Source organism: Mastigoproctus giganteus, chromosome 5, assembly GCF_048544385.1.
Source record: "Mastigoproctus giganteus isolate SK-2022 chromosome 5, ASM4854438v1, whole genome shotgun sequence".
In the NCBI taxonomy this organism is placed as follows: domain Eukaryota; kingdom Metazoa; phylum Arthropoda; class Arachnida; order Uropygi; family Thelyphonidae; genus Mastigoproctus; species Mastigoproctus giganteus.
This window is the reverse complement of record NC_143579.1, coordinates 104,278,784-104,292,399: the sequence shown is the minus strand read 5'-3', so window position 1 is coordinate 104,292,399 and position 13,616 is coordinate 104,278,784. Positions and strand designations below refer to the sequence as shown.

The 13,616-nt window shown below is 37.9% G+C and overlaps 1 protein-coding gene across 2 annotated transcripts in view; it reads right to left on the bottom strand.

The window, feature by feature from the left end:
- The window catches only part of LOC150085604 (protein YIPF6), a 168,737-nt gene that overhangs the window by 69,980 nt on the left and 85,141 nt on the right, over positions 1–13,616 (bottom strand). For both annotated transcript variants that reach the window (XR_016546930.1, XM_090373386.1), the window contains exon 4: positions 1,009–1,051. Coding sequence is in view for 1 of the 2 variants with exons in the window: in XM_090373386.1 (XP_090229512.1) it covers positions 1,009–1,051 (43 nt within the window). In the remaining variant the exon portion in view is untranslated. The remainder of the gene's footprint in view (positions 1–1,008; positions 1,052–13,616) is intronic.

The following is a 13,616-nucleotide window of genomic DNA, read 5'->3' as shown; positions in this document are numbered from 1 at the left end:
GCACTTAGCATCTTTTGTTGATATACAAAACTCAGTTAGTTCCATGCTGCCAAATTTTGTTTTTATAGTCTTGTCACAAGACAGCTCAATAAGATTTTCTTCTTCTGCAGAAGTAAATTCAGATGGGGCCTTAGCCTTGAATGGGTCTTGGATCCATGCAAACGTCTCCATATCTTCTGAAAATTATTTTTCAAACCAGTCACTGAGCTGTGTTAGGTTCCCCTCAAAACAGATTTAAGTTCATGGGTCGAACAAACTGCTGCAACAGGAGGAAACAGTCTTTGCAATCATCTTCATTTAATTTTCTTCTCCACAGTAGTAAACTTTTTTTTTTCTGAAATCTTCTCTGCGAGTTTCAGAATGTGTTTGCTTCCCTGCAGCGAGAGATTCAACATATTCAGTTTTTTGAAGAGATTGCACAGGTATGCTAATTTTGAAAAAAAAATCAGTATCCAAGAAGTTTTTGGCACACTTATATTCTTCTTTTTCGAAAAGAAGAGTACAGTTCCTGTCGTAATTCAAACACACAGGACAGTACATTGCCACGGGAGAGCCATTGCGAGCTACAGTATTACAACAAAGATGTGTGCTCATATCCCATATCCTCACAGTTTTTTTTATAAAACTTTGTCTTCTGTGGCCAAGTTTTTCATAAGGTTCACCACTTTCAACTCACTTTCCAGTGGAGGACTCAGTTGCTTTGAAGCAAGGGCTTCCCTGTGGACCCACTTAGTTTTTTTTTAAAATATCAATCATAACTATAGTCAAAGTAACTAACTTACTAAACACACACATAAAAGAATACAAATACGAAACTAACTTTTTGAAGTTAAACAGGCATACTGAATTTTACCATGCATTTTGTTGAATTTTACCATGAATTTTACCATGCATTCTGAATTTTACCATGCATATCTGATAAGCAATAACCATAATTAAAGAATATTTAAAATCAAGTTATTCAATACATTTAAAGATAAAACTAGGCAACAGAAAAACTATACTTACAATGCTAGGAAAACACACAGGAAAAGTGGTCCCCACAGGTCCCCTAAATGTGTAATAAATTAGAAAATCAGTTGTAATATTAAAGTTGCTAAAAGAAGCAAATATTATAAATACAGAGCTCTTTCAAGTTTGCCTGCAGAAGACTTAGAACATTTTCAACTTTGTCTTGATAAAGGATACCCAAAGCTGGATTTGAAACATCAATGTGGCCTTGCCTTTTTGTAGCAAATAGGTTAAGATGTTTGTCTAATTTCTGCTTAAGGGAACCAATAAACCATTTAACACTGCATAAATAGTATGGAGTCAAATGTCTAAATTTTTAACAATTTCTGAATATTCATCTCATGTAATGCCCTTCGAATAGGACCAGGCAGCCCAAAAGGTACTTACCAAAGTTTAAATCTTTATTTCTCCATAACTACTGAGAGTGCAAAGTTCATTCAAACAGTATGCAAATCAACTACTCATAGAATTTATACAATAATTCAATGTAGTATCCATACACTTCAACGATTTTTTTCAGCCTTTCTCTAAAATTTGTTATGACGCTTTGGAGAATCATTGTTGAAATATAAAAAATGTGATGTTGAACTAATGATTTCAGTTGTTCCAAGATCCTTGGGTTGCTCTGGGAAACTCCATCTTTAATATATCCCCACAGAAAGAAGCCACGTGGACTTGGCTTGCCAATTCCCCAGATCTAAGTCCACGTGACTCTAGGGGCCTTAGCCTTGAATGGGTCTTGGATCTCCATATCTTCTGAAGTATTTTTCAAACCAGTCACTGAGCCAATCAATGCTACTTCCATGGTGCTTCCAATAGTCAAAGCAATGACATATTCCCAAAATGTTCATTCAAAAGATCAAAAATCACCTGTGAAATAAAGATTTAAACTTTGGTGAGTACTTTTTTTGGGCTGTCTGGTCCTATTCGAAGAGTATTACGTGGGATGAATATTTAGAAATAAGCTTGGGCTCCATCAGTAATGATGGATAAAGTAATGACCACCGACTTCTAAGCCATGGGAAGCCCTGCAATAAGAGGATGAAATCATTTCGAAGCAAGCTTCTGTAGCTGAGCGAGGCAACAGTTTTCTTTATGAACACAGGCCACAAACTCCTTAAGTGTAGGTGGAAAGAACACACACACACACACACTAAACAGTCACAATTTGGCTGTAGACTTGGAGAGTCTGTGATGCCCATTTTCAGAGCTGCTGATTTTCCAGTTCTGCTTGTTCACAAATCCATCAAGACAAAAATGTGCCTTGCCAGAGAACCTGATTAGTGCATGGTCAATTTCTTCCTTTGAAAAGTTGCCCAGAATAGCATTAGCAAAGTCTAATCTCTCAACAGCATTGCTCTCTGTGAGTGGGTCCCTTATTTGGATCTTGTACAGAAACAAATACAGGTTAGACATGCAGATGTGCTGCAGACTGGATGACCAGTTCTTGAGAGGCTCTCTTGTGGACATTTTTAGCTTCTCTCGAAAGTTTCTCTCACTTTTTGAATATTTGTCTCAGTTCTTGTGGTTGATGACTAGCCATGTTGGGAGTAATTGTCCAGAATGGATCCTGTCTTTCAAAACATTCGGAAAAGTTTAATGATATTGTGCCTGTTTACCCTACTTTGGCACCAACCTTCTTTAAAAGCTCTCTGCTAAACAGACTTATTCCTTAATTATGAATATCTGCTACTCCATGGTATAAAATGCCATTCTGTGATACACCATGGTGTATCATGCCATTCTGTGATCATTATGCCACCTGCAATGCAATAACTAAAAATAAATTCCATGAGTAGTTAGTCTGCATACTGTTTGAATAAACCTAGTACTGTTAGTGGTTATGGAGAAATAAAGATTCAAACTTGTTAGTTAACTTTTGGGCCACCTAGTATATTTGTAAAACAGCATATGGCCAAAATAATAATTATTATTGACAATTAATAATATACCCAACAAACAGGGACAGTTCCAGGTAGGGACTCAAGAGCCTACAGCTCCCTTATGATCAAAATAATATGGATTTTTTTTTTTTTTTTTTACTGCTACATAATATTCAAAGCTTAATGATTCTCCAGAACACTGTTTAGCCCCACCCTTTAGAAAATCCTTGAGACACTCTTGAAAACAAGTCAACAATAAGCCCAGATGTTTCTCATTTTCATTGTCAACATATGCAAAATGTTCACAATAGGCACTCAACTTACTATATTCAATAGAACCCTAAAATCCATTGAGATGCCAAACATTTGAAACAGTTACTTGATAAAGTAATTGCTTCAAATATTTGGTATCTCTCTGGCTCAAATTATCAGGCCCATCTGAAATGCTGGAATCCAAAGACACCCAAAGATTACCAAGTCTCTCTTAATAAGCTGTACATTAAAATTTGAGGTCATCCTTGAGATTAGAGTTTTTTTGTTTTGTTTTTTTAAATTTTAGCCCTCGAGGAACAGGGTGAATGCCCATAAAGAAATTGAAAAGAAGACTCCTTCAAGCATTCAGTCGTCCAGCACACCACTGGAGATTACACTAATGCAACACAAGGCACAATAAGATCCTTTGTGGCAGAGATTCTTGGTCCCACAGGAAATAGCTATAGTTGATGACTTGAATGTTAGGGAAACAGGAAATATACTGTGCAAGGACAGGTGGAACAGGACTGGGTATGTCTGCCAGGAAATACAATTGATGATGTTATTATTATTATTAGCCATATGGTGCAAGGAAGCCTGAAGCTCATGCTGCACCAGCAAAAAAAAAAATTCCCGAGTTACCCTGAGAGTGAGAGAAAAAGTCATCAAGAAAGAGAAGAATGATGACATCCAGCTCAGGACCCTGGGTGTGCCAAGCCCATACTCACCAGATGTGAGCCCCCAGGGTACAGAGCAGCTCTTATCTTTTAACCCTTTGTGGTCCAATGTTGCACCCACAGCAACATCATAAAATTCCACTTCCGGTCCAATGTCATCATTCCTGATTACAGAATTTGTTTTCCCACTGTGCTGGCACAATTATTCTACTATTGTATCACTTTTGCATTACATATAAACAATGTTATTGTTTTTTTTTTTTTTTTTTTTTTGGTTTTTTTTTCCCAGTCTAAGATGGAATATTTTGGTGTTGTTATCAATATGGAACTAAATGAAAAAAAAAAATTGATATAAAGAAATATTGGTCTGAAGAATGGACAGAACAGAATTCAATTTATCAAGAATGTATTTAGCAGGAAAATATTTCTGCAGATATTTTGGATGTTGCATCTCTGCTCACTCTCAAAAGGAATTCAAAGTAGTCATATAAAGTAAAAAATATTTTCAATTATCTGAATGGAAAGTTTAGTGAATATTTTCTTCCAGGAAGAAATACTGCATAAGAGATTTCAAATTGTTTTGTCACGTAACACTGCATAAGAGCTTTTAAACTATTTTATACATTAGCTCATGTAAGGATGCTAACCAAAAGTTTGTGAAAGATATTTATAAAATAAATTAGACTCACCCTGGGTCTTATTCACCACCATTACCTTCCAAGTATTCCCCTTGAGAGTGTAATCAGCAATCCCAGTGCTTCTCCCATGGAAAATGTCCTGAAAGTCCTTCTTCGTCAGTGTTCAGCACCGCCTGTGATTCAGTTTGGATATCCTCTATGCTGTCCAATCTTCACCCCTTCAGCTTGATTTTCATTCTTGGAAAGAGGAAAAAGTCGCTGGTCTGGCAAATAAGGGGGGGGGGGATGATTGTCACATTGCTGGATGCTAAAAACTGCGCCACAACAAGAGATATGTGGGCCGGCACGTTGTCACGATGAAGGACCCAGTTCTTTGTGTGCCACTTCTCTGGATGTTTCCTCCTGATGACTTCCCTTACTGCCTCAGGATGGCACAGTAGAACTTTGTGTTTATGGTCTAGCCAGGAGGGATGAATTCCTTACAGATAATCCAGTCAATGTCCAAAAAACAGATCAGCATGGAATTCACATTGCTCCTCACTTGCCGCACTTGCTTCGGTGAGGGCGAAGATGGGCTCTTCCACTGGGATGATTGTTTGGTTTCTGGGTCGTACCCATATACCCAACTCTTGTCACCAGTGACGACTGCAGAAAGGAAGTTTTGATCACTCCTGGCCCATTCTTGACGATGTCTGCTAACTTCCATGCAATGCTGCTTTTGGTCTTCACTTAGCAACCATGGTACGAACTTGGCCACAATCCTTCTCATGTTCAACTCATCTGACAAAATCTACTGACATACGTACATATCGTATGTGCTGTACGATAGTCCTACAATGCCACAAATGTTGTGGGCAGCATTTGTAGCATTGCAGGACCACAAACGCCTGTGGTCTTCACAGATCACCGCCCAATTTTGTGACATTTTCCAGTGTGCTGCTTGATGATGGACACCCAGAGCGACTGTCGTCATCAACCAACATTTGACCGATTTTAAAACAGTTAAACCAGTAGCGGGTCTGCATCCGGTCTAAATCATTGTCACCAAAAGCTTGTTTCAACTTCTTATTGGTTTCTGCTGCTGTATCATTAAGAAGGAAACAAAACTTGATGCAAGCATGTTGCTCTCTCACATCAGCCATCGCAACAATCGCAAAATATGTGAAACACACCACCAAAGAACTTCGCATAAATATTCATTGGCTCTATCCAGCCCGATGCCACGTGGCACACTAATTCACAAAGGATGCATGCAGTGTTACCTAGCACCACAAGTCCGTACTAGTCATAATTCCCAAACAACATTCAAATTTCAGAAACATTTGGGTAGCACCTCGTAGTCAAAAATAAGTAATTTTTGAACATAAGCACAGTGGGTTCTAAGAAATCTTAGAACCCACTGTGCTTTTTATACTAATTAAAAGATACTGTTCAATTTTTAGACCTAAATGGATGTCAGATGACCTGATGAGACTGGTGTCAAAGAAGGACAATGCCTTGGATGCTTAAAAGTTATCAGGAGATACCGAAATCTACAGCAGAGATAAACTAGTCTGCAATCAAGTAAAGTTGGTTGGACAAGCTGTCAGATTACAAGACATTTCTAGCAAAGAATGAAAAGACAGGTAGCAAAGACCTCCGTACTTATGTAAACACTATAAGGAAAGGGATGAATATCACACATTGGCCTGCTAAATAGTAGTATGAATAGAGGCAAATGATGCAAGGAAGTAAGCTTATATAGCATCAGCCAAAAATAAACCTACGCATTTCACCCATCCATACCCTCCAAGAATTTGTCTAGTTATCCTTTGAATTTATTCAAACCATCCACTTCCACAACAAAAGACGGAAGCATGCTCCAAAAAATAAACCAACTGAAGGCTAAAGGCAAACTTCTGCACATCTGTCCTACAACAATCGTTCTTCAAATTGAATTTATGCCTCCTCATGTGAGTAGTCTCAGCAAGAGGAAGAATGATATTCACATTCAGCATACTCGATCCATTTAAGGCCTTAAACACCTCAATCAGATCACCCCACAGGTGCCTAGAATCCAGAAGGTGCAATTTGCAGAACTGAAACCTTTCTAGATAAGAGCATTGTTTTGTTCCCTTCACCAATCTGGTTGTCCTTCTTTACACCCATTCCAGTACATCAACATCCATCCTAAAATGAGGCCTCCAGACCTGCATACAATACTCAAGATGCAGCCTAACCATGGCCTTTTACAAGTGAATAACCACCTCCTTATCCCTGCTGGCAAAGTTTCTGTATATCACTGACAAAACCCTATGGGCTGCATGTCTGGGCCGCATGTCTGCACTGCTCAGAGAATTTTAGATATGAAATTTCATATCTAAAATTCTCTGAGTAGTGCAAACCTGGGATTAATTTTGCAGTCATATGACTGCACAATTACCCCCCAGTCTTTTTTCATTTTCCACTATCCTGAGTGTAGAACTACACAATTAATTAAGTTCTTTTGGGATCACAGCTACCCATATGCAATACCTTGCATTCGTCAATGTTAAACTTCAATTGCTACTTATCAGCCCATTGATTTTATTTTTCTAAAGATATTTTGTTGCAGTTAGCATACAATCATTACTATCGTTAACCATCCAACCTTAGTATCATCTGCAAACTTAGACATTAAGCCTAATATACCTTTATCAATATCATTAATAAATATTGAAAACAACAATGGGCACAGCACTGAAACCTTGGGGATTACACTAATATTATTAGTCCCTAAAGAGCAGTGCCCATTGATAACTACTCTGTCTTCTTCCACTTCATCCCTTTATCCATACCAGCAACTTGCCCTTAATGCCATATTTCTCTACTATATACAGCAGTCTTTTATGTGCAACAGTATCATAAGTCTTCCTGAAATCCAAGTATTTGATATCAAAATTATTTTTTGCATCCAGTTATTTATTCACCGCATCATAGTAACCAAGTAGATTGGTTAGACAAGACTGCCTCTTAACAAATCCATGCTGTGACTACAGACAGTACAATTATATTACTGTCCAGATGGTCCTGCATTACTTCTTTATCCAGTGACTCCATTATTTTCGCTGGAACAAATGTCAAGCTGACAGGTCTATAATATACATGTCACCTTTTAATCTCCTTTATGAATTGGGAACATCTTCAATCCATAGGGACATATAATGAAACCAAGGTTGCTCTCGTAATTAAGGGTTTGTTCACCTCCTTTGCCGCCTCCCTTGATACAACTATAGATCGAATCCACCCCATGTGCCTGTTTTTATGTTCAGCTTCAACAATTTCTAATCCATTTTCCTTTCAGTTATTACAGTCATTTATTTTTCCATCAGAATTTGATAAACTTCTGGCAGCCCCACCCCTAAAGAATTCCTCATGTGTGAATGCAAATGCAAAATACCTATTCAAATTGTCAACAACCTGAGCAGGATCATGAACAGTTAACCCATAGACATCAAGTAACAAAATGTGATTCAATCCCTTCCTTCTACTGTTAATTTTACACCAGGGGCTCACATCTAGTGAGTATGGGCTTGGCATACCCAGGGTCCTGAGCTGGATATCATCATTCTTCCCTTTCTTGGTGATTCCCTTCTCTCTCTCTCTCTCTCAGGGTAATTCAGAAATTTTTTTTTGGCTGGTGCAGCATAAGCCTTAGGCTTCCTTTGCTGCTTTTCTTTGCATTCTTTAACTGAGACTTCTTATAATCTGCCTTGGCTTACCTAACCTCCTTTGTGACTTGATTACAGACTAATTTATATATACCATAAGCTTCTGTGTCACCTGATAATATATATGCATCCCATGCACTTTTCCTCTCCCTCACATATCTCAATAGTTCACCTGATATCCATTTAGGTCTAAGTCTTGAATAGTATTTCTTCAATGGTTGAAAAGCCTAATAGCTTCTATGATTACTTCCTGAATGCTTCCCATTTAGAATTTGCTGTTCATAACATCATCAGTTGATCCCACTGCATAAAATTTAAAAACTGCCTTAGACCACTGTAAAAAATTTTCTGTTTATACTCCGGCACGACAACCAAGTCAGTAGAGTTTACAATAAATCGTCAATGCAAATATTTATCGTATTTAGTAGTCATGGGCTTGAACCCCGGTCCACTCAAGGAAAGCGTGCTATGCACTCTCGCTCCTGACCAATCGGCTACGTCAAACCTAATGTAGTCACCCTTACAAAAGCCCTTCCCTTTACCCTTGACAATAGTTATATCTTTAATTAAATTCCACATTAGTACACTGTGATCACTGCCACTCAGTGGGTCTTTTACCTATAGATTCTTAATGCATGAAGAATCACTGCTGATAACCATATCAAGAGCATTGCTTCCTCTTGTTACCTCTCTAATATGATGCTGTAAAAAACAGTCATCCAAGAAATCCACAGAAGTTGTGCAAGTGCATGAGTGACCAACCCACAAGTTCCAGTCAACTGGAGAATTATAATTCCCAAATTTTGTAACCTATTTTTGAAAGGTAAAATTACCAATTCTAATTTACTGGCCCACTCTGTTTCTCTGTGTAGCTGTTTGGTATACTCATCATAGTTATTAGGCATATAACCAGGGGCGGCTCATCCATAGGCACTGCAGCACCTGCAGCTATTTAAATCTAGATATACAGTGAACGGAGTTATGTGAAATTTTGTGAAGAACAATGCAACGCAATGAATATTTTTATTAACAGGACCCACATATAGTATGCGCATCCTCTATTTCCAGTAATCATTTCAATAATAAACAAATAAAAACACAAAATCATTTCGAACTTTGAATAAACAAATAAAAACACAAAATCATTTCGAACTTTGAAGTTTAACTTTAGGCCTCACTGCGCGCCAGACAGTGTCACATTTTGCATTCCAGCAAAAATCTGGTAGTTGGTTGCCATTGGCAACTTGCCAATATACATTTTTTATAGGTGAAACGAATCAAAGTCACTGAAAAGCATGCAGTGCAGATTTCATTTTTTACCATGATGGGTGTGTAGCCACAATGTCGGCATCTTTTTGTTATTCGCCCAAATTCCCATTAAGGAACTAAATAATATCAGTGTTAAGTCAATACTCAACATTCAACAGCGTAATTATGTGATTACAGCTTAATTGCAAATTGAGCTTGAACTTAATAAGCTGAAGTTATATACGAGGTGATGTGTAAGTAAACGTTATTTCTACGACACACGATTTTGTGAAATTTAATTTAATCATGGCTTCCATGCTTCCCCATGAAGTAAATCACATGACAGTGAATAAACTTCAGCAACTTAGTTTTTCACAATTCTCTCTCCAAGAAAAAAAATGTTATTAAAAAGGAAGGCAGCCCTACACCAAAGATTCAAATTTCTCAGCGGAGAATAAGTAATAATAAGAAATATATTCGCAGTTTTAAAACTGAATGGTACCCCACAGGAAAAGTTGGCTTTGTGGTTGTGAAGTTAAAAATACATTGTTTTGTTTTCCATGTTTACTGTTTGGAGGTGACTTACCGTGGACAAAAGGTGGTTTTACAAACATAAACAGAATGAAAGAAAAAACTCTAAAACATCAGAGTTCGAAGAAACATATTGATAATGTGATTTCACTATTGCTTTTAGGAAGTATAAATATTAAAGAACAGTTTAGCGAGGCCAACAGACTTCCGATCTTCAAACATAACAGAAAATTTACCAAGAATCGTGAAGTATTATCTAAAATAATAGGCTGCATTAAATTTTGTGGACAGTTTGAAATTCCATTACGTGGACACGACGAAAAAGACAATTCTAAAAATCCAGGAGTATTCAGAGGATTAATAAATTTTGCCTGTATATTAGATTAAAATTTAAAGAACCATTTAGAAAGTAATGCAGCATCTAAAGGCATTTCAAAAACTATTCACAATGATATTCTTGACTGTTTGCTGCAAATATGCTGGGATGAAATAAAAAGAGAAATTAAAGAAGCTTCATTCGTAGCTGTCATGGATGATGACACAACAGATGTTTCAGAACATATACAAATGGTAATTGTTCTGAGATATGAACTGAATGGAGACATTTTTGAGCGTTTTTGAGGTTTTTTGTCACTCCGGAAAACCAAAAGGAAGACTGAATATCGAAGTGTATTTTAGATTAGTTAGACATAATGCTCGAAGGAAATACTCAAAAATGGTTGCTCAGAAATTTGATGGCACAAGTGTGATGTAAGGCAAGAAAGGGGGAGGTTCAGGCTAAAATAAAAGAAATACAAAAATGCACATTTTATTCACAGCTATGCACACCAACTGAATCTGATGATGAGAAATGCAGGAAGTAGTATCCGAGATTGAAGAATATTCTTTTCGAACCTCATGTCGATACCAACATTTTTCTGGAGATCACCACAGCGTCTCTCTGTTCTCAGAAAGCATATGGACAGATGTGTTGCCCGACCTTCCCCTACAAGATGGAACTTCAACATACATCGTGAACAGCATTTATGAAAATTATGAATCCTTAAAAAAGTGCATGGAGGAATTACAAGTGACAGGAAATGCAGATAAGATGATTTCAGAAGCAACTGGAATTTTGCGCATCTTGAGTAATGAAAAATTCAAGTTCTGATTAGGACTTTTCCATCAGATAATGCCTCGGGTGGAAGTTATTTATAATGAAATGCAATCTCGAAAAATTTAGGCAGTTAAAATAAACGAATATATAGGAAACTTTAAGAATGCCATTCTAAAAATCAGGAATTCAATGTACTGTGAAAATCCTTCAAAAACACTCATGATTGAAGCAAAGGAAGTATGCAACTATATAAATGTTGACATAAGTGAGAGACATACTTTTACAAAGCAATTAATTGCTGCTAAATTGTTTAACAAGGATAACTTTGTAATTTTTCGTACGAAAATGGGAGGAGGTACGGGAGACTACTGAGGCATATCCCATGATTGAAAGAGAAAAACTTCTTACAGAATTACAAGTTTTCTATAGCAGACATGATCTACACAATTATTGAAAATTAACTGACTTGCTGAAATTTATCTCAGAAAATAATCAGAGTCACAAGCCATCACTGCCTATAACGTAAGGCAGTGACGGCTCGTAACACTACAATATAAACTACAGGGATGGGATACACTTAAATAGAAAGGGTGCAAGAATATTTGCTGATGCTATCGAGGCAGTGTTAGGTGGGTCGGAAAACTGCTAGCTTGGGGGGTTGGTTGGTTGGTTGGTTATTAGAAGTTTAATGGCGCATCAGCATCTAAGGCTATCATGCGCCAAGTCTAAGGTAAAGCTTGGGGGGAGACAAAGACCAATAGACTGACAGTAGCCACTGGCAGAGGTGAAAGAGATTCTTGCATTGCTTCTATTAGAATGAGCAGAAGCCTGAAAAACAAGATGCATGGTATTTCAGAGACTGCTGGGAGCCATTGCGGTACAAGTAAACACATGGGTTGTGTTAGGGTAGCTAAGATTAGAAACAGGTGCAGGTATACTTGCGTGTACACCAATGCTAGGAGTTTAGTAAATAAATTTGATGAATTTGAGGTATTGCTCAAAACATCAAAGGCAGATATTGTTGGGATATCAGAGACGTGGTGTCACACAGATATAAGGGATGCAGAACTGCAATTTGGGGAGTACAAAGTCTACAGAAAGGATAGACAGGATAGGAAGGGGGGAGGGGTTATGCTATTAGTTAAGAAACACATAAAAACCAAGGAAGTGAAGCCAGTCGACATCGCTGGACAGTGCAGTGTTGAGTCAGTTTGGTGTGACATAAGCATTGGGAGATCAAAATTGAGAGTAGGAGTGTGCTATAGGCCTAATGACTCTGATGAGTATAATAAGGAATTGTACAGGGAAATAGAGTGGGCCAGTAAATCAGAGAGTCTTATAATGGGAGATTTTAATTTCCCAGATATTGACTGGAATTTGGGGGCTGGTTACTCACACACTAGCAGGGCTTTTGTGGATTTATTGGATGATTGTTTTCTACATCAGCATGTTCGGGAGGCAACTAGAGGGAGTAATACTATTGATTTGATTATCAGCAGTGATTCTTCATGCATTAAGAATCTGCAGATAAATGAACCACTAGGTGGCAGTGATCACAGTGTGCTGAAGTGGGATTTACTGAAAGAGGTAACTACCATTAGGGGTAAAGGGAAGGGTTATTGCTTCCGTAAAGGCGACTACGATGGACTGAGACAGTATTTAAATTCTATACAGTGGGACCAACTGATGATGTTACCAACAGCAAATTCAAAATGGGAAGCATTCAAAGAACTTATCTTGGAAGCTACTAGGCTTTACATACCAACTAAGAAATATTGTTCAAGGTTTAGGCCAAAATGGATGTCAGATGAACTAATGAGGCATATGGCAGAGAAGAAAAATGCATGGGATACATATAAATTAACATGTGACACAGAAGCCTATGATAGATACAAGTTGATATGCAACCAAGTTACAAAGGAGGTTAGGCAGGCGAAGGCAGATTACGAGAAGTCCTTGGCAAGGGATGCAAAGAAAAACAGCAAAGAGTTCTTTACTTATGTAAACTCTAGAAGGAAGGGGATGAATCAGATTGGTCCACTTGATATTGATGGGTCAACTGTTGATGATCCTGCTCAGGTAGCTAACAAACTAAATGAATATTTTGCATCGACATTCACACATGAGGAGTTATTCAGCAAGGGGAATGCCAGAGGTGTATTCAACTCTAGCAGTAAGCTACAGAATCTTGAAATAACTGGGAGTAAAGTGGAGGAGAAACTGTTGAAGATAAACACAAGAAAGGCACCCGGGGTGGATGGGATCTATCCAGTTATATTAAAGGAGGCAGCAAAGGAAGTAAGCAAACCCTTGGCCATAGTTATGAGAGCTTCCTTGGACTCAGGGGAGGTACCCATGGACTGGAAATGTGCAAATGTGACCCCAATTCACAAAGGAGGATCAAAGGCTGAAACAAGTAATTATAGACCTGTGAGCTTAACTTCTGTTCCAGGAAAATTAATGGAGGCACTGGTTAAAGAAGCACTGCAGGATCATTTAGACAAGACTTCAGTTATAGCTCAGACACAGCATGGTTTTGTTAAGGGGAAGTCTTGCCTGACCAACTTGATTGGATACTATGATGCAGTCAC